At 42.6% G+C, this 21,614-nt stretch overlaps 1 protein-coding gene across 1 annotated transcript in view; it reads left to right on the plus strand.

Moving 5' to 3' along the window:
- Window positions 1-21,614, plus strand: part of PTPRJ (protein tyrosine phosphatase receptor type J) — a 140,673-nt gene that overhangs the window by 114,985 nt on the left and 4,074 nt on the right. The window contains exons 10-23 of the mRNA XM_016146595.2: window positions 926-1,216; window positions 4,431-4,562; window positions 5,960-6,170; window positions 6,284-6,408; window positions 7,496-7,583; window positions 9,377-9,418; window positions 9,946-9,954; window positions 10,060-10,147; window positions 11,766-11,856; window positions 13,673-13,746; window positions 13,852-13,986; window positions 16,282-16,401; window positions 18,723-18,883; window positions 20,159-20,294. Of these exons, the coding sequence (XP_016002081.2) occupies window positions 926-1,216; window positions 4,431-4,562; window positions 5,960-6,170; window positions 6,284-6,408; window positions 7,496-7,583; window positions 9,377-9,418; window positions 9,946-9,954; window positions 10,060-10,147; window positions 11,766-11,856; window positions 13,673-13,746; window positions 13,852-13,986; window positions 16,282-16,401; window positions 18,723-18,883; window positions 20,159-20,294 (1,703 nt within the window). The remainder of the gene's footprint in view (window positions 1-925; window positions 1,217-4,430; window positions 4,563-5,959; window positions 6,171-6,283; window positions 6,409-7,495; window positions 7,584-9,376; window positions 9,419-9,945; window positions 9,955-10,059; window positions 10,148-11,765; window positions 11,857-13,672; window positions 13,747-13,851; window positions 13,987-16,281; window positions 16,402-18,722; window positions 18,884-20,158; window positions 20,295-21,614) is intronic.

The following is a 21,614-nucleotide window of genomic DNA, read 5'->3' on the forward strand; positions in this document are numbered from 1 at the left end:
CTAACTCAGGCTCTGTCTTACCTAGTCTAGACTCTGATCTTTGGTATTTGGGTGGCTTCTGTTGCTGACTTCTCTTAGCTAGACTTGTTGCAGCCCAAAGCAAGATTAAAACATACATGAGTATTAATGACTGGGGGCGGATGGAACAGGAGCAGAGAGGGTAGGTGTGCATTGGGCAGGCTACCTTTCCAGGCTTTAGGCGGAGGATGTGGGAGTTGCGCTAGGTGACTTGTTTGAGCTGTTCTTGCTTTAAAACAGTGCAACATTAAAGTAATGATGACATTCTTTCCCAGTGCATTAGTACTGAGTTATTCATTTATATCAGTTTGATGTTGACTTTCAAAACACTGTTGGCTTTCAAAGAGGTAGAAACAAATAATACCATATTTTAAAGATAAAGAAACTGATACCATTTACTATTAATTATTCAGCATGTTGTGTGTATAGAAAGTGTTCTGGACTTGGGTTTAGAAAACTTAGTATCCAGTTTTGGCTTCCCCACTTAACAAGCCATGTCACTTTAGGCAAATTACTTAACCTCTCTAAGCCTCAGTTGATTCATCAGCAAAATGGGATAGTAATCCCCAAAATGAGATGACATAGAAGAAGTCACTGTAGGTGAAAAAGTCACCAAATTTTTAGAATATAGCTACCTCTCGCAGAGCCCTGTCCTCTTCCAGGCTAGTGACCAACAGCCAGTGTTTGAGCTTCAAATAGTCCTGCAGCTGAGGCTCACAATGGTTGGATGACCGATCCAAGGTTACATAGTTTAGTAATGTCCGATTCAAGGTCAGTCTCTGCTTCTACCATGCCCCATGCCTGTTGCCTCCTCATGAATGAATCAGGATTCTGCTGCTCACCAAGTTTTGGGGTTTACAAAGGCCAAAGCCCCAGAATCTCATGCTGTGCTGTGCTTGCCTTGCAGAACCTGCACCAGTGGACTCCTTCCACTGTGAAGTGGTCCCCAAGGAGCCAACCTTGGTTCTCAAGTGGGCCTGCCCTCCTGGTACCAACACAGGCTTCCAGCTGGAGGTCCGCAGAGGAGATTGGAAAAATACGATGCTCCTGGAGGGCTGCTCTTCAGAGAACCTCACTGAGTACAGGACGAATGTCACATGTTTGAATTTTTCTACCTCGTATGACATTAGCATCACTGCCCTGTCCTGTAACAAGATGGCACCCGCCACCCAAAACACCTGCCTCACAGGCATCACAGGTGGGCTTCGCGGTGGCAGGGTGGCCTAGTGGCATTGCAGTCACTCCTAAAGAGGCAGACCTAACAGGTCTGCAAGTGTGGCCTAGGAATCTGTGTGTGTGCGCGTATGTGTGTGCGTGTGTGTGTGTGTGTGTGTGTGTGAATCCCTGCTAAAATATTTGTTTTTGTTGGCATAGACTGTTAACCCAATTCTATAGAAATCTCATCTAAAAAAGCCAAGGACGGGGGACTCACTTTTCACGTTCCAAAAGTTTCCTTTGCTTTACTGAATATAATTCATTGCCACGTTTTCTAAGTAGTGAGTTCTCTTACTGCATTAAAAGCGGCACTTTTATAGAAATAGTCAAATATACAAAAAAAAGGAGGCGACTATAAAGAAACCCATGTACCCCTCATCACCTGGTTGAACATTTGTCAACATTTGACCGATGTTTTGTTTAAATCCCCTCCTCTCTTACTGGATTACTTTGAGACCAGTCCTGGTCAGTCTCGAATCTTATTTGTAAATATTTCAGTATGTATTGCTTCAAGGTAGGGACTCCTTTTTTCTTCCTTTCAAACGTAACCACATTACTGTTACCATCACACTTAAAAATTTAACGATACTTTTTTCACTTTGATCAGATATTCATTCAAGACTCACATTTCCCTAGAATCTGTGTTAACATGCTTGCCAGCTGTTTTGGGAAATGGGGTCACCCACTGCGCAGGGGGGGATCCTCCGCTTGGTCTTTGCATGTCCTTCTTTTGTTGTTGTCCTGGGAAAAATTGCTTCTTATGTCGTTGCTTCACTTTTACCTGTCTTTTACTCCCCATGTCTTTGCCGAAGTTATATCTTAGATCGGCCTGGCTGAGTTGGTTTTGCTTCGTGCTTTTAGACTCCCAGATATATTTAGGGTACCAGACTGTTTTGGACAATTTTACAAGAATTAGTGGTGGTAACACAAGAAAAAACAGAGAAGGTGACTTGGAAAGTGATTAAGGGTTCTGTGGACAGAGCCTCAAACTTAGAAGGGCAGACCTGAGTTTGGTCCTAAGTTCTTCCTTTTACCAGCTACGTGATCTCTGAAAAACGACTTAACCTCTCTGAGCCTTGATTTCTTTAGTTGTGAAAAGGGGAAGTAATACCTACGTTCCAAGACTATTACACAAATTAGATGAGGTGTCGTGTGTGGAAGACCACTTAAGAGCTGCCACGTGCGGCCGCTCAGAGTGTGCACCGCACAATTCCAGTAGACACAATTCATTCAGACTCTGATGTGCATGGGGCTTTCTGGAGCTGTGCAGTACACAGCTGTGCAGGACGACCCTGGGACACACTCCTTTGAGTTTCTGCAGCACTCCAGAACATAGTGGAAACAGTGAACCTTTGGGAGTTTTTTCGTAGTTCTCTGTTTCATAATGTCATCTCTTCCGTGGTGTAAGCTCCTGAGAAACCGAAACCACCTCTTACTGGCTGTCTCCAGTGCTGGGCCCAGTGAAGAGTAGGGGCTTGTCAGAGTTAGTCGTTTTTGAAGGATAGTGCGTGGTAGGGTTGAGTAATGACCATCATCATTTAGTCCAGTGATTCGCTCACTTTTCAATCTGCAGCCTCCTTTCCTCAGATGAATTGTTATATATAAATCGAACACACTTTTTAAATGGACACATCGAACACGGTTTTCATTTAACACAAAAGTGGAGTTGTGTGTTCTCTGGAAGAGGCAGGAAGTGTTGGCAGGGTGGGTAAATCCGGGACAGTTGGCACGATAGTCTTGTAGCCAGCATTGGTTGGGTTACTGTGGGCCGGGGTCAGGGACACATTTTTGGGGGGTGCTTCATGGTGAGTGGGCAGATGGGGCCCATGGAACGTAGGATTAAGATGAGCAGTGGGAGGGAAAGGGTTCCCAGTCTTGCAGGTGGGGGTGCCAGTGTGCCTGCTGACAGTCTCGGGATGGCTGAGAGGCACAGAGCTGCTGGGAACTGTGGGAGCCTTGATAGGATGTCTCTGTCGAGACAGCTGACAGACATGGGGACATCGCCTTCAACTGACCACCGCTGTCAGTTACTAGAGAGGTTGCTGAAGCACCGTTTAGACCTGTGCTGCTCAGTAGAAAATGTGAGCCTCATGTATAATTTAAAATTTTCTAGGAGCCATATTAAGAAAACGTAACAAGGAACAAATGAAAGAAATTTCGATCGCATTTGATTAAACTCAGTATGTTAAAAATGTCATGATTTCAACACGTAACCTGTGTAAAGTAAGTTTTTAACGAGCTGCTTTACAGTCTTTGTTTGCATCTTTGACCCCCAGTCTGTAGTTTACGTGTGTGGTACATCTGAATTTGGCCTTGTCACATTTCACGTGACCAACAGCGACGTGAGGCTAGTGGCAGAGCAAGTTTGGAAAATTGCGTTGTGGTTGTTTTAGAGTTCAGTTTTCTCAGTCTACCAACACGGTCATGAAAAATCTCAAACTTTAGTGGTGGGGGAGGCAAGTTTAGGCAGAGAGCGTGTGTGTGGAGAGGGATCATCTTTAATTCAGAGTTTTCTTCCTGTGGTGTTATTTTGGAGAGGGGCTGCACAAGCTCAGCTCAGAGAGGTGAGGCCCATCGTAATGAGGATCAGCTGTGGAATGACCCTGTGTGCACTTCTCTGGTTTCTGGGAAGAAGGTCAGTCAGGTTTGTCTAGATAGCATTTTAAACTGACTCCAGCAAAACGAGGACTTTCACGTGAGGGGCGTGCAGCAGGAATGTGGCCGAGGCTCAGGAGAAGGTGCATTCTCTCTCTCTGTCATCTTCGCTTTCCCCCCAGGGTCTGCTCCTTCACGTCCTCAGCTGACTGTCCAATCCCAGTGCCGAGTCCATGCAGTGGACAGATAGATGTCTGCGTACAGCTCCCAAGTCCCCCCCGCCTTAGGGTTCTGCCCACATAAGTCTCTCTCTCGCTCTTCTTCTCTGGCCTCAGTTCTCAGAATAAGGAACCTGGCTCCTCTGAGTCCAGAGGGACCAGGGGAAGATAGAAAAGGCAAGTTATTTTCAACCAACAGGGCTGCGAGCCAGAGGTGGTCCCAAGGCTGTCCCTACCTCTGGGTTTGCTTTGCACGAGCCCAGCACCCAGTGCCCACAGCAAGGACAGAGCTTGACGAGGGCACTGCAGCAAATTCTCTCTGTAATCATTTTGTCCCTTCTTTGGTTTCAGATGTCGAATGATGGTTTTGTTTTGTTGTTTCAGATCCCCCTTCTCCAGATGAATCTCCTAATATTACATCTGTCAGCCACAATTCGATAAAGGTCAAGTTCAGTGGGTTTGAAGCCAGCCATGGACCTATCAAAGCCTATGCTCTTATTCTCACCACTGGGGAAGGTAAGGGGGGTCATTATGGGTCACACAGTGAGTGAGTGATGTGGCGACTGGTTGGCACTTCTGCGCCCTCTGAGGCACGTGGTAGATACAAATGCATGTCTGTTTTTTCACTGTAGCCTGTTTGACAGTCAGATGCAGGTGGCAGTGGGTAGGCCGTTTGCCTGATGATGTAGGTTGGGGGTTGACAAACTTTCTATAAAGGGCCAGACAGCAAATATTTTAAGCCTTCCAGGCCTTAACAGTCTCCGTCACAATTACCAAACTTTGCCAATGAAGTGTGAAAGCAGTCATAGAAGATACGTAAAGAATGAGTGCGGCTGTTCCAGTAAAACGTTATTTACCACTATGGGTGGCTGGCTGGATTCGGCCCGTGGGCCATAAATTTATGATATTTTGATCTAGGTTTTTCATCTACTTTACAACACAGGGTCTTTTAATTGGCAAATTTAGTCTTAAAGCAGCACCTCCCACCCCCGTCACACACATACACACACACACACACACACACACACACAAATGCACATGCACAAATAATAGTCAAAGGGTGACTTTCTCTTGAAAGAAAACAATAATTCACATTTGTAGTGGGAACTTGCAAAGAGTGTCCTCATAGCTGAGAGAGGAGGTGGGTGGAAGGCTGCCGTTCCTTAAAGGGTTCCAGTACATTCTTTAGGAGTGAGAAGGGAGTGATTCAAGGGTGTCTTTGCTAGCGGTGTGTGGGTGCTTTGCATAAGGCCTGGGTTGAAGAAGCTAAGTTTTTTTTTTTTTTTTTTTTTTGGTGATTTTTTAAATGTGAATAACGTAGTACAGCTCCTTCTGTCTTTCAACCTGTGATTCTTTCCTCATCTTCTTGAGGAAGGTGAAGTTCAAACACACTGTCAGGATTGTGGAGACCATGGAAACTAAGGAATTTGTCATAAATCTGCAGAAAATTTCAAAAAGTGATGTTGCGATCTTATCTCTCTGCCTTTTATTTTGGGTCTGTTTCAAGCACCTAGTCAGTCAATTTGCTGTGAAGGTTTTAAGAAAATTCCACGCACAGACCTTTGCTAAATGAGCGAGGCATTTAGCTTGAATTGGATCAGCTGGGTTAGAAATACAACACCACCACGCAGGCAGTGTGGCCTTTGGTCCTTTAGCTCTCTGTGCCTTCATTTTCCTGTCTGCAAAACGGGGAGAATAAGCCCATGTGATAAGATTCTTGTGGGGATTAAATGAGTTAATGTAAATAAAGCACTTAGAACGTAATATAAGTAAAGCCTGGCATAGAGAGCGTCCTTGAGAGATGGCAGCTGTCATCATTGTCACCCAGTGTCAACATCATTGTTTAGATGTGTGGGAGACAAATCTGTTTGCCATCACTTTCTTCTGAATTCTCTTCTGTGTGTTTTCCTTAGATATTTACCCGTCTGTAGATGTTTTGAGTCATACATATGAAGATTTCAAAAAGGGGTTCTCGAATACTTACGTGACATACCTCATAACAACAGAAGGAAAAAGAGATTCTCAGGGCTTGTCTGAAGACTCGAAATACGAAATCGATGTTGGGAATGAATCAACCACGCAAGGCTATTACAACGGGAAGCTGGAGCCCCTGGGCTCCTATCGGTAACGTCTCCTGGTTCTTGTTTTTTGGGGCCGAACCTCCTGGGTGCAGAGCTTGACCTTCCTGCCCGTTAGACACATCTCAGCCGCCTCTTTTTCCTCTTGCCATCCCTCAGGGCTTGTGTGGCTGGCTTCACCAACATTACCTTTAAACCTACGAATGTCGGGCTCATAGATGGCGCCGAGAGCTACGTGTCCTTCAGCCGCTATTCAGATGCTGTCTCCCTGCCCCAGGATCCAGGTAGAGGAAACACAACAAGGCCGCTAGCGATTCAGTGGGTTTCGCCGTCAGTGTGTCCGCAGAAGGCCGGGTGTCCGCGCATCTCCCTTGGGTCCCAGGAGGGTTGGAGTGCCTGGTTTCTCCTCACAGAAGTTGAGATGTCACTTGACCCCCTTCCCAGAAACCAGCTCAGCTTCTTCTTCTGAGGTCCCCAATGGCCCCTGCCCCCCACACTCTTCCTCCTCAGAATGCCAGTTGCGTTTCTGTCTGCACACTGATTAGTCCTTTCTTCTCATAGCAGTCATTCTTGTGTCCCATGCCAGACATACGATGTGGCCGTTAGAGCATAGAACCCTTGTGGGAGCCACAGAAATCGTCTTGTCCAAATCCTTTTAGAAATGAGGCCCTGAAGGCCCAGAGAGAGGCAGTGGCTTACCTGGGGTTTCACTGTCGCTTAGAGGCAGGTCTGACATTCTTGGAATCCTAGTTGAGGACTGCTGTCCTTTATCACACAGAGCGGCAGGATGTAGGAGCTTCGAGGACCCCAGGCGGGTACATCACTTACCTCAGACCAGGGACACAGTGACTAACTAACTGGCTTGTTAGTGTGTCTGGTTTTCACACTCGGTAGTTGTTGGCTGCAGAAAAGAATTCCTGCGCTAGAAGCCAAGTCTGGGGAGTCCCCACCCGCTTCCCCAATAAACTAATGTGTTTTATGTCACCTGAGCATGGTGCTTAGGTACTTCTGCTCACATATGGGTATTAGTCTCAAAGGGTCCGAGGTGGCGGGAACCATGTGGAGCATGGTTCCCTAAATTTGTGGTTGGAGAAACTGAGACCTGGAGAGGAGCTGTGACTTTCACAGAGCCTCTTGTTAGTGGTGGGCTGTGGGCAGGTAACCCGGCTCCTAAATGCCTAGACTAGTTTTAGGTCCAAAGGTACTTCACTCCGTGTGTGTGTGTGTGTGTGTGCGCGCGCGCGCGCGCGTGTGTGTGAGGGAGCGGGAGAGAGTCTATGCACACGACACATACACTCCCTCTGGTTCGAGGACTCTTCCGGTTGGTGAACACCTGCCTCTTCATGTGCCTCCCGTTTGTACTTTTCCCAGGTGTCATCTGTGGAGCAGTTTTTGGATGTATCTTTGGTGCCATGGTTATTGTGGCTGTTGGAGGCTTCATCTTCTGGAAAAAGAAAAGGTGACTATTGCTTACATTAATAATAATACCTTGCTTTTTAAAGGAAGTTTTTTATGATGGAACATTTCAGACATTTACACAATCAGAAGGAATAGGGTAATGGGCCCCCAGGTCCCTGTCGCCCACAGTCTTCACCATCTGGCTGGTCTTATTTCATCTCAACCGCCGAGCTGGAGGATTTTAAAGCAGATCCCAGCTCTGACATCAAGTCATGGGTGAGCAGGGCAGGGTGCTTTCAAACAGTGGGTTCTGGTTCACAAATCAGTTTCTCTGTGTTAAGAGATTTCCATTTAGAGTTAGCTAAGTTTAAACACACGGTCCCCCTCTGACTAGGTGTTAGAGACCTTAGCGCTAACGTTCTCATCTGCGCCTTGGGGATAATAGCAGCGCCTACATCAGGACACTGAAGAACATTAAATAAAGCTCTTTGCAGTGTCTTGTGCCTCGAATGCTATGATTATGTCATCTGTAAAACTACTGTTTGAGGAAGCTAAATAGTAAAAATAGCAACTCTGTGTTGAGTGCTTACTGTGTGCCTGGATTTGTGCTTTCTTTGAATTCTCTCACTCCTGGAGCTCTGTGAGGCAGGCCCTATTGCAAGGAAGAAGCTGAATGTGAGAAGTGCTCTTTATTGCATGCGCTCTTGCCTCACTGTATGCTGTGTGACGCCTGTGTATCCGCTGGGAATCATTTGTGTCATCAGGTCCTGCCAACCAAGGCATTTTCATCCTGGCTCTGGGTTTCTGATGCCGCTACGCTTGGTTCTTCGGCCACCACCTTGCCCTGTCGAGGTGATAGGAAGTGCTCGGTGTCAGCTTTTTGGATTTGATTCTGATTTTTGTTTTTGCAACAGAAAAGTCAAAAACAGCTTTATTGTTTCCTGTTAAAATAAAGAAATACATGCAATGACAAAACAAAAAGCACCAAGCTAACCAGAAAAGAAGAGCGAAGAAAATAGATAATCCACAATCGCAGCACCCACAGAAAACTGCCCGTAACACTGAAGTGATTACAACTCACACACAAATACACACACACCCACACCCACACACACACACACACAAACAAGTAGAATCATACATATTATTTTCTAGTCTGCTTTATTAAGACATGCAGACAGCTTCATGTCTTTTTTCATTTTAAGTGGCTACAAAGTATTCAACTGTATGGATGTTATTTAACCAATTTTCTAATGTTTTCTCTTTTGCCACAGTTATTTATCCTTGCTCCTAAATCTTTGGGCTCATTTGTGGTTATTTCCTTAGGCTAATTTCCAAGCTGGTCAGTTGCTGGGTGAGTGGGTGGGCGTGTTTTCAGTTTTGAGACTTACGCCAAATTGCCCTTCAGAAAGTTTTTTTTTTTTTTTCTTAAATGCCAAAATGAGATTTAGCCAACAATGCAGGAGAATAGCAGACGTCTCACCACCTTGCTACACTGGATTTAGTTTCTCATCCCATCAACTTATTAGAAAACCTTTCTCCAAAGCAGAGTATGAAATAATGAGTCTCACTTTACAATAAGGTAATGCTGCATATATATGTATATATTTACCCAAGAAAATTCCTAAAAGTTGCTTCAGTAAGATTCTTTTATACTTTTAGATGGTATAAAAGAGAGTAACTCCGGAGATTTATCATCAGCCGTTGCTGCTTAGACTATTAAGCTTAGTATTAGTGAGTAGGATTTGGTGCTATGTATGAGCTAATGCCCAGGAAGAAGGCATTTTGTTGGCACATGAAAGGAGCAAAGCACAGAATTAACCTTTTTTGTCTATTTTTTTTCTTTTAAAACAGGAAAGATGCAAAGAACAATGACGTGTCCTTTTCTCAAATTAAGTAAGTGTCTTGAGTTATGGGCTTTATTTTAAGACATTTAATCCATCTGTTCAGTGACTATCTAGAGAATTTTTTGATGGAACCTATTCTCATTTTTTCTGATTGACGCATTTGGCTACAACCATCCAGAAGTTCTTGCTAGCTTTGTTGTTCTACAAAGAATCTTTGTTTATCAGTCACTTGCCGCTAGCTTCCTGCCATGTTTTTCTGTGGCAGGTGGAACTATACTTGCAATATTCTACCAATAAATAGATATTGTGTGATTTAAAGAAAAAGATTATCAAGACCTAGGTTATCAAAATCCAAAGTCACAAAGCTAGTCAGTTACGTCACAGGTTCTAAAAGTCGTATTTCCCAATGCATGTTTCAGAGTTTTGTAAATAACATTATACCAACTCCTCCTTCGACTTCCCCTTTCTCCCCCAAGTTTTTCTTCTTTTGGGAAGGTGTTTACTATCATCTCCAGAGGCATGATTGAATCATTTTTTCTAATTTGTTTTCTTTTCTTTCCCTTTTTTATGGTGAAGACCTAAAAAGTGAGTAAACTGCTTTTTTTTTTTTTATAACTTGTATTTTACTATTTTGAGTGTGAACTTTATCAAAGATAAAGAAAATCCTAATACATGGCTTTGTCTTCTTAGATCCAAGTTAATCAGAGTGGAGAATTTTGAAGCCTATTTTAAGAAACAGCACGCTGACTCCAACTGTGGGTTTGCAGAAGAATATGAAGTACGTGGTAGTAAATGTTATGTTTTTCATTGCTTTATGTTCTTCTTCAAAGTTGGAAAACTGTCCGTTTTTGTTTTAAGGCGGAGCTCTGGATAGGAACTTTGTGTGTCCCGTGGGGTTACACCATTGCTGTGTTGGCTCTGAGCACTTAGTTGGACTTTTGATTCTAGTGGATTACATGTTTAATCTTGTTCATACCGGAAGATTGTGCAGAGATGTATAGGAACTAGGAATTAAGTTAAAGGGCTATTAACTAGAGTAATTAGGAAGCTGGAAAGATACCTCAAGGTGCCCACAGGGCTAAGCTCCCTCCAAAGCCCCTAGTGAGAGAATCCTTTCTTGCCTTTCCCAAATTCTGGTGGCTCCGGGGACACCCCTATTGGATTTAGGCCCACCTGGATAATCCGGGATGATCGCACCTTCAGAGTCTTAATTAGTTATATCTGCAAAGTCCCTTTTCACAAATCAGGGCGTGTCACAGGTTAGGGTGTGGACATGTCCTTTTTGGGGCCACCATTCAACCTAACACACAACTCAAGGCTCGGCTGTCGCCTCTGCGTGGCTTTCTTTGATGCCATTAAGAAGACTTGACTTCTGTGTCCTCATGCCCGTTTCACCTGTGCCATGGTGCTGGTTACCAGTATTCACATTTACTTAATTCTGCCTTGTTGTAACGTTAGTTTTTTCTGTCTACACCTCTGTCCCGGGTCATAAGCTCCCCGAAGGCAAGGATCGTCCATCATTTTTCCTTTAACCTTTGCATTAGTTTCCGAGGGATGCCATAACAAAGTACCATCAACTGGTGGCTTAAAACAGCAGGAAATAGTTCTCTCACGGTTCTGGAGGCCAGAAGTCAAAAATCAGGGTGTTGGGCAGGGCCGTGCTCCCTCTGGTCCCCCCATGGTCTCGCTTTGCTTCATCCAGCTTCTGGGAGCTTGACTTGTGGCAGCAAAACTCCAATGCTGTCTCCATCTTCGCATGGCCGTCTGCCCTTGTGTGTCTGCTTGCATGTCTCTTCTCTTATAGAAGGGCATCAGTCGTAGTGGGTGAAGGGTCTGCCCTGCTCCACTATGAACTCATCTTGATTATATCTGCAAAGACTATGGCCTCCCCTCCCCCAAAAGATAGATATGTTGAGGTTCTAAATTTCAGTACCTATGAATGCAATCTTATTTGGAACTATGATTTAACCCATAACATCTTCATATTCCCCCTTGGAAAAAAGTTACATTGAGGTATAATTACAAATAATAAATGGAATATATTTCTCCAATTTTATTGAGATACATGATGTACATCACTGTATAATTTAAGGCATATAGCACAATAGTATATTGAGAAATGATTACCTCACTTGGTTCTGCTAACATCCACCCTCTCATCTAGAGATGATAAAAGAAAAGAAGGAAAAAAAATTAGAAAAAGAAAATTAGAACTCTTAGAATTTACTCCCTTAACAACTTTCCTGTATATCATATAGGACATAATATGATATATAATCCTATAATGTTAGCTATAGTATCATGTTGCAGTCCCACTTTATTCTGTAATACTTTTTTTTGCTCAGTTTAAATAATATATGAACACTAAATGAACAACTCCTTTATTTTATTTTCAGGATCTGAAGCTTGTTGGAATTAGTCTACCTAAATATGCCGCTGAACTGGCTGAGAATAGAGGAAAGAATCGCTATAATAATGTTCTGCCCTGTAAGTTGTTTTTTTCACACCCTCTTCCCTTTTTGTCACTGGTCTCTGCAGTGCTAACCGTAGAGGGGAGGGAGTCAAGGTCCTAACTCGCCACTTCTACAGCCATTCATTGGTCACCTCCCGTGGGCCAAACACTGTATTTTGGCATATTCTGTTGAATTCATTCTTCATGACAACCTTATGAAATAGGGAAAACGAGGCACAGAGTGCCTAAGTGACTTGTCATGGATAGTCATGGCAGGACCAGGCTTGGACCAGGCCTGTCAGTTTCCTTCAGGGACAAGGCCAGAACATGTGCCCTTCACCCCCCTGTCACTCAGCCCCTTTATGTCAGTTAATGAAGTTACAGAAAGGAGCAGGAGGAGGACAGGCAGGTAGTGACACTTTCTGCTCATTCAGACACATCTCTGGTGGGCTGAGTACATTCCACAGCTAAATATGAATTATATTCGAATTCACTCCTGTGTTTGAGAATGAACAATGTCTGCAGTCTAACCTACAGGCATCACAAAATATTGAGTTTAAAATGAGAATTATTTATTACCGCATCCATCGAGATGAAATGTAAACCCTCCTCCACAGAAAGTTTTTTGTAGTTTCTCTTTTAGATGGTTATTTGGATACAGAAAGAGGTTATCAGTGGATCGCAACTATGTTTTGATTTAGACAAAATTTATAAGGCTCTACTGATAATTTTTGCACCAGAACATTTAGAAACATTGTCTTTTTTTATTTGAAACTGATTTTTATTTTATGGCCTAAAATGTTAAATTCTGTTTAGATTCAGGGTTTTCTAGCTCCTGGTTCTTTCTCTTTATTCTCCGCCCTTGTATTGACAGTCGACATTGACCCCTGTTCTGAGAGAAATGCCCTTCTGGGGTTAACTCAGGATGCTTAGCCTGTTTTCGTGACTGTCTGTGGGGAGTTTCAGATCCAGGGTTCGGGTATGGTTTTTATTGGAAGATTTTAGGCTGAGACTCATGCTGGTAACTGGGTTTAGAGCTGTTACGTATTTTGTCCAGGGGAGGGTGAGAGAGTCTGCAGGCAGACAGGGAAACACAGGTGGTGCCGCTTATAGCTCGGCCTGACCTTCGAATTTAAGGATATCATTTCATTTCATTTCTCAGACACAAGCTTGGGTATGTGTTTTTGAGAAGACAATTTTTAGAAAACACGAGAATTTTGTATGTTAGGCCCTCTCACCCATAGTAGTCTTATATATTCGGTCTATTCTTGAATTTGGTACCGTTATTTTATGGCAACTTATTTTTTTTTTTCTACGAGAATAGAGAAAGTGTGAAAGGGTTAACCTGGGTATCTACCCTCTCATGGTGGAAAGGGCACTAGATTTGAATTTTGACTGCCATTCACTGGATATAAGTGCTGGGGGAAGTTACTTAATCTCCTGGACCCTCAGTTTCCTGATCTGTAAAATGGGCACAAAAGCTTGTAGGATACTCTTGAGGAATAAGTAATTCCCTGGCAAGGTTCACACCCTAGGATGCTGACAGTGGGTTTGTTTCGTCTCAGAAGGTGGCGTGGTGTGGTTGAGAGCTGGGGCCCTGTTGTTGCCAGACTGCCTGGGTTCTCTCCTTGACTGTCACTTGCTGGCTCTGCCGGGTGATCACGTGACTTCTCTGTGCCACAGTCATGTAGGGTGACTGTGAGGATTAAATGTGTGTGAAATGCCAACCTACGCGCCGTAAACGTGTGACAGAGGCCCGTGTTGACGTTCTGTAGTCCTTTTTCTCTCTTGTATGCAACTCTCCTCAAACATTTGCTTCTAATGAGGACCTTTTTTCTTTTGATACCACAGATGATATTTCTCGTGTCAAACTTTCAGTCCAGACCCATTCAACAGATGACTACATCAATGCCAACTACATGCCTGTAAGTGGGGAGGTGTTTACATGGCTCTGGATTGTTGGGATGGAATCTTCGGAGTTCCTCTTTCCGTTTCTTTGACGTTGAGTATGTGTTGCTTGCCATTTTCAGGGTTACCATTCCAAGAAAGATTTTATTGCCACACAAGGACCTTTACCCAACACTTTGAAAGATTTTTGGCGTATGGTTTGGGAGAAAAATGTATATGCCATTGTTATGTTGACCAAATGTGTTGAACAAGGAAGGGTGAGTATTTTTTTAAAAAAATTATTAAATTCATTCATTCATTTTTGCTATGATGGAAGGGTATCTTAAAAACTACTTGTTTATAATAATAAAAAAAAAATACTCCCCCAAACATTAGCACCTCTGTTCTTAGAAACTTGTTTTCTGTCTTTTTCTCCTCTAAGTGAAAAGTTAAAACAAATCTTAAAAACAATCCATTTCATCATTACCTTCTTTGGTGGATAAATATTAGTGTCTATTTATGAAGTTACTGCTGCTGGGGTTGGTGAAAGCAGGAGTCGGTTTAGTGTATGGAAAACTCCTGAACCTGGAACAAGGTGCTGCTGCTCATTATGAATGTGAATGGGTCCAAACCCATCGTGTCTCTTAGCAACCAGCTTCTTCATCCATAAGATGCAACACTTGGCCAACTTGGTGATTTTCAAATTTGTTTGTTAACACTGGAACCCTTTCTTTACTCAAAATCTCAGACTTACCCTCAGACAATCTCAGCAGTCTCCTGTCCCCTGTGATGGCCTGGAATTTTCCAGCCACTTTCATTAAAGATAAGATTTCCTCTAGTAATAAAATCCCATGTTTTCATAAATGGATCTAGGAGAATTGGAAAACACATACGAAATTCAGAAGTTCTGTGTCCGAGGAACAGGATGCGATGTTGCTCTGTAACTTCGTTTCACGTAGGTTTTTCTTCAAAGATTAGGGTAGGACTTGAGTCCCTTAGCCAGTGGTTCCCAAACTTTAACATGCATCAGAATCACCTGGGGGTATTTGTCATTCAGTGTCTGTGGTGGGACCCGACAATTGCCAGGAGCTGCTGCTTCTGCGGCTCCAGGGTGCACATTTTGAGTAGCACTGTCCTTGGTGATCATGGAAGCCTGTCAGGTGTCATTCCTTTTAATGTTTTTTTTATTTCACTTTAATGTACCACATGTGTTTCCAGCCCCAAGTATGTGTAAGGTCCTGTGTTTAGGGCCTAAGGATGGGGGAGGGAAAGGTAATGAAGAACAGTAGGAGATGCTTCCCTTCTTCATGCTTCTTGGGGTACTGAAGGTAGAGCTCTGCACCTCCTTCTTGCATTGGGACAACAGACCATTAATGCAAATGAAAGAACCTTGTTTATGTATGCAAATGAACTTTATGGTGCTATGCTTTTCAACCCAGGGCCTCACACTTGGAACGATCTCATTAATATCTGTTAGACAAACAAAAATGATGTAGTTACATTAACAAAGAACATGAAGATGAATTTAGATGGGCCCTTGTTCATCTTAAGTCAGGAGAGAAGTGGATGATACCGACTTGGGTGAAAGGGAAAGGGAGCCAGTGTATCTTCTGCCCTAGATACCCCATATATGTTATTTCTTTCCTATAACAACCCTGTGAGGTGTTATTATTTTGTAGATGGGGAAGCTGAGGCTCAGGGAGTTTAAGAACTTGCCTACGAAGTAGCAACAAAAGCCCAGCTGATTGAGACTGAGCTGGACATCAGCTCTATGTTGGTGTGTCCAGGTCTTATGCTCTTTTCTTAGAGCAGTAGTTCAAGACTGGGATCTTTTAAAATATGTGAATCCCCAGCCTGTGTCAGAATTAAAGTAAAACAAACCAGGTGAATCAGATAACCACCCAGGTTTGGGAACCACCTGCAGTAGAGCATACCTTGGAAGGGTGAGTGTGTGCATGTGGTGTGTGTGTCTTTTAAGTCATTCGTCAAATGGTAATGCTGATATTCTCAGAGAGCAGTTGTTTTGTGAAATTTACTTCTGTTCACTTCTTCCCTGTGACTTTATAGAAACCAAAGACCCCAAAAGCATTTAATTTGATCCTCTTTACCAGTGTCTGTATTTGTGTTGCAGTTAGCGTGTATCCAAGTATTGAGGAAAGTACCCATTTCTTCTAGGCACACAGTGTGGGCCGTTCAGAGAGGTTTAGTTCAGGGAGCAGTTGTGTGGATGCCGCTGTGGGGCCACAGGGAGCTGGGCGGGACTGTGTCCCATGTGGAGGAACAGCTGCTGCTCAGCATTAAATCAATTTTCATGCAAAAATGGGGGCTCAGTGTTGGCCAGATCTTCCGATTTTTCAAGAGAAGCTAGAAATCTGGATTTTTATGGAAACCTCCCAATTTTAAAAGGGTTGGTAACAATCGTAAATTAAAAAAAAAAATCCCGCAATTTTAAGGGTCAAACAGAACCCAACTGGAGGACCGATTCACTGTGTGATCTGGTCTCTTGCCTGAGGGTTTAGTGAGAGCAGACAACCTGATCTGAGTCTTTGTATAAAAATGCAATTTCATTCTAGACCAAATGTGAGGAATACTGGCCTTCCAAGCAGGCTCAGGACTACGGGGACATAACTGTGACAATGACATCAGAAATCGTTCTTCCCGAATGGACCATCAGAGACTTTACAGTGAAAAATGTAAGTAAGAGGTCAAGATGATTAGGTCTCATATAGAATTACCATGTACTAATAATTTTGGGTGGTGATCCTTTTCAGGTTGATATTCACCAGTAGTTTTTTCATGCATCAGAAAAATACTTCTGCTTTCTCCTTTACAGAATAAAACAATCCATATGTATATATGCTCTTAGGCAACCCTTTAGCTTTACTTTCTTAAGGAGAATGAGTTATTCTGGAGTGAAGTGAACCAGGAGAGCTTGGCTCAGCATCTCTAGCTTCCCATTCCACTTCCAGGTGACTTGCTCAGAGAGGCTTCGTTACAAACCAAGACCCTTTTGGATTATTCGGTTAGAAATATGACATCAGGAGTTGCCATTAGCCTTTGGGAGCAGTTCGTGATAACAGTCTCACTAATAGAATTCCAGGACATATATACATGGCCTTCCTTGCCCCCAAAAGTTATGAAAACAAATCCAGTTAAATTAACGCTGATTTATGTGTCCTTTTTTTCCCCTTCTTAAGGGTGTTTAAAAGTAGAAGCAGTGTCAGGAAGAGACACTGTTGTCTTTTGATGGGCGTGTCAATTGTTATAACCATTTGCAGTTTATATCAAGGGCATAAGAAAATGTCCCTTCCCCTTTGATATGGTGATTCCATGTTTGAGAATCTGTCCCCCCCAAAAATCTGAAAATATAAGAAAAGGTTTATTATTCATAAAGATGAATCTCAGCAGCATTTGTAATGGGGGCACTTTAGAAACTGTGGAAATTCCAGCTTTTGGAGAAGTCTTTAAAATGTCTTATTTCTATAGATTTTTACCCATTTTAAATTGACTGGTTTATCTTTGGTTGCCTTCACCACTTGGCATTCACCAGTGTACAACAGAATCATGGGTGAAATTGTCCACATAATTTTAAAAAATTACTGTTACTGTTCTTTTTTTTTTTTTTTTTTTTGATTAAGCTTTGGACTTTATTTGGATTTCACATTTTTTTCACCATTTTCTTGTTCCAAGATCCAATCCAGGATACCACATGACATCTAGTAAAAAGTTATTTTAATTACTGAAAATGCATACTTTCAATAATTACTGAAAATTATTGAAATTTGAAGATCGAATTGGCTTAATTAGGCAATTCATGAATGAGGCAGCATCCCTTTTTGCCACTAGAAGGATGCTCCTATAGTTTCCATTTTAAAAGTGGGAACGTAACAACTAAACATTTCTTCTAACTGTCATCCCTAACCTGGGCCTCTTTGTCCCTCACAGAGATAATACTGTAAAGTCTGACTTTGCCCTCTCTGATCTCTCATGGCTGGCTTCTTTCTTTGGATGGATACTTTTTGTTAAATTTATGAACGTTACATTTGCATGTGATGAGACTTCACAATACTCTCTCTCCTCTCTCTGCCTTTTTTCTTTGTGTTTTCACATTTTGGATAATATGAATGCACTGCTTTTATAATGTATGTGCATTTAAAAAATAAATAAGCTTCGAAGAGTATCTGTCATCAAGAAGATGGAAATGCCTGCTGTCCAGATGTGGGTACACATGGGGAAAGACAGTGCCCGGCAATGGCCATACTGAGTACAGTTGAATCAGGGACAAGAATGGCCCATCCTGGGCGGAGTTGTTATAATGAAAGGTCGATAATAGGAACCAGTCTGTGTAATAACTAACTCTTTTTAAACAAGGTCCACTCTCTGTTGTCAGTCTCATGTTGAAATAGATGTTTTTTGGGGATCCTTTCACAGAGGCCCATAATTCTAAATATTTACTTGATGCTTGCTAGTTGCCTATCACTTTATTAGGGTCTCTGGAAAACATTAGAATTATGAGGCAGTTCTTGCCCCGAAGGCACTGGTTATCCTGGTTGTATCTGTGCGAATCTGTTTGACATTCCCAGGTGGGCTCTGGGATGGGGTTGAGGAAACTCCGAGGAGGGGAAAGTGTAGGAATATGGGCACACTATTGGCAGGAAACTGGTGGTGAAGGGGTGAGGTCTGAACTCAAAACCAGAGGTTGAGGGACTTATACATCTGGGCTCTGTGTTGGGGAAGTCGCTTTCTTAAAACATTCGCTTTTTCAAGGGGGGTAATAAACCCTCCTGCTTGGGCATGCTATGAAGATTTGCTGAGCACATCGAAGTCCATGCCACACCTTCCTAGCTGTTGCACCAAAGGAAAATTCTTATTTTTACCCATAATCACTTCTGTTTAGCTGTCTTTTAGCTGTCCTGTGCAGTTCAGTGTTCAGATACTCCTCGATTTTACTCTCCTTTTTGGTGTTGTTAGGCAGCCTTTCTCTTTGGATCTAACCTCTTTTCTTGGCTTTTAGAACCAGACTAGTGAGAGTCACCCCCTGCGACAGTTCCACTTCACGTCCTGGCCTGACCACGGCGTTCCCGACACCACTGACCTGCTCATCAACTTCCGGTATCTTGTCCGTGACTACATGAAGCAGAGTCCCCCCGAATCGCCAGTTCTGGTGCATTGCAGGTAGGCAGGTGGTGCTCCATGTGTGACAGATCTCAAATGCAATTATAAATGTGGACACTGTTGAAAAGCAAGGTATAAGCCTGAATGCAGCAGGCACTCACAAATTCAGGAAACTTTGGCTAAGGGACCAGGGACATGTTCCCTAAGCCCTGAGACAGGGATTGGCAAACTGTATTGGTTTGGGAGACAGGTCTGGTAATTGCCTATATGTTTCTTTGTAAACCATAAGGTATTTTGATTTATTTCTCATTTATAATATTATCTTATAAAATATTTCAACCGTACAAAAATATAGAGATTAACAATTTAATAAGGCATAGCATGAGGCCATATACATTCCTTTTTGTTAATAATATGTTACAAATACAAAGTCTCTACTTGCCAGTTTCCAATGCTCCTTCTTATATAGGTGAACGTGGTCCTAAAAGTCAATCTGCATCATTCCCTTGCATGCTTTTATATTTTATTCCATATGTATATACCTCTATAGTTTTATATAGCTTTACCAGATTTTATCACATGTACATTATTCTGCAACCTGTTTTCTTCATTCAGCATGTTGGTTTTTTTATTTAACAGCATTGAAACAGATAGTTATATTCATTTTATTTATTTAAAATATTTGTTGACATACAGAAACTGTACATAATTAATATATACAACTCAATGAGTTTGGGGATAAGTATCTACCCATGAATCCCCCACCACAATATATTTGGCAGCCTATTTTTGTAAATACAGTTTTATTGGAACACAGTTATTGCCCATTTGTTTACATATTATCTATAGTTAATTTCTTGTTGCAGTGACAGAAAGACCATTTGTCCTGCAAAGCTAAAGACATTTACTGTCTGGCCCTTTACTGAAAAAGTTTGCCACCCCCTTGTCTAGGACAAGGACATTAGCTTTAAAGCTAAAGGAGTTAATTTAAGACAGAAGAAAGGAGGGGCTTTGTCGTCCTATGGGGAATGAATTGTGAAATCTTGCCATCCTAGCTTACGATGGCAACTTGAATGAGACAGGTTCAACAAGCTCTAGCAAGGTGTTTTATTTGTGATACTTGACTCCAAAGGAACTCTAGGACTGGGGCCCCGGTCCCAAGCTGGTTCAGTCTTACTTGCTGAGATTTGATATGAGCAAATGTTTAATGATCACGGGCATTGCCCCCCAAGGCTGATAGTGGGGAAGAGCAAGCTATGTATGCGCAAATGGGGCAATCTGAGAGTGGCACAGTGGAGGTAACATGGCAATGTGCTCATTTCCCTTTTCTTTCAGTGCTGGGGTTGGAAGGACGGGCACTTTCATTGCCATCGATCGTCTGATCTATCAGATAGAGAATGAGAACACCGTGGATGTGTACGGGATTGTGTATGACCTTCGAATGCACAGGCCCTTAATGGTGCAAACAGAGGTGAGGCCAAAATCTGTGTCTGACAGTCTGCCCTTCCCGTCCAAAGGTTTCACCTGTGTTAAACTGTTTCACCCTTCCAGGTCTGTCTGGCTCTTGATCATGACATAACACTGGATTTAAGACCCTAAACTGACATAAGGGTGAACTACCTGACAGTGACACATGGTGCTGATATCGACATCGGCCCTACAAACCTACATAGTGTCAGGCTCCTTACCTGGCCGCCAGTGACTCACCAGATAATCTTAGCGAGTCTCCCCGAACTTTGGCTTCCGGATTTTAAATTCATAAAACTGAAATTTTCACTCTTTGTTTCTAAGAAGCTCTCGCCATCTTTAAACTAAGCTAATAAAGCAGACATATCCAGTCTTAATGATACGAACTAGCATAATGCTTTAAGCATTCATACGGCCCTGCAGCCACACCCAGCTTTGCGAATGTCGGTTACATAGCTACAGGAGGTGGCTGACCAAGTGAGAAGATGAATGCTTGATGTCTACAGTGTCGTTTGTGCAAGGCTGTTGGATTTGGCTTTTCTTGAAATGTTCCAAATAAATACTGTTTTCGAGGCATGTGCTCAACAAATATATTGGGAAATAGCCTTTTTCAAAGTTGTAGGGTGACCAGGATGAGAGCAGAATATTAATTTTATATCAGACTATTGCCTCGCATCAGTTTAGAACTTTGTGATGAATATGTGGTCTGTCTTTGAATCCAGCAGGGAATGTTCTAGAGGCCTGGGCACATCTTGTGGAGTGAGTGGTGTGGTCATGGTGGAAGGAGTGGAATTCCTCTCCTTGATTGGTCAAAAGAGACATTTTCTTCTTTCTGCTGTGATTATATAGAGTAGTAGTTCTCAATCTTTTATCTTCTTTTGGGAAATACTGAAATCTGGTACCTGACTACAAATTCTTTTCACGTCCCTTTTTTATATTTTGAAAATAATATAAACCTGTCGATATTAAAAAATCTGACAATACAGGGTTATATACGGTATATATGTCTTGTTTTTCTTTCTCTTCCCTAGTCCCACTCCCTGGAGGTAGTTTGGGTATATCTTCGTAGGCTTTGTGCTCAGCTGTAGAAAAACATATACACATACACACATGGAGTATTTTAAAAAAAACTGGATCCTGTTTTGTATATAATGCTGCCTTGTGATTTTTTTTCTCTCTTATAGCATCATGGGTCTTTTTCTGTGTTAGCGTATACCTCTTCTTCCTTTTTTTAATGGCTACCTGCAGATTCCGATATGCTTGCCTGCAAGTGTGATCCTCTCCCAACTCTTATCTCCATCAGTCCTGCTTTAACTCACCCCCT

Source organism: Rousettus aegyptiacus, unplaced genomic scaffold (assembly GCF_014176215.1).
Source record: "Rousettus aegyptiacus isolate mRouAeg1 unplaced genomic scaffold, mRouAeg1.p scaffold_m13_p_5, whole genome shotgun sequence".
Taxonomy (NCBI): Eukaryota; Metazoa; Chordata; class Mammalia; order Chiroptera; family Pteropodidae; genus Rousettus; species Rousettus aegyptiacus.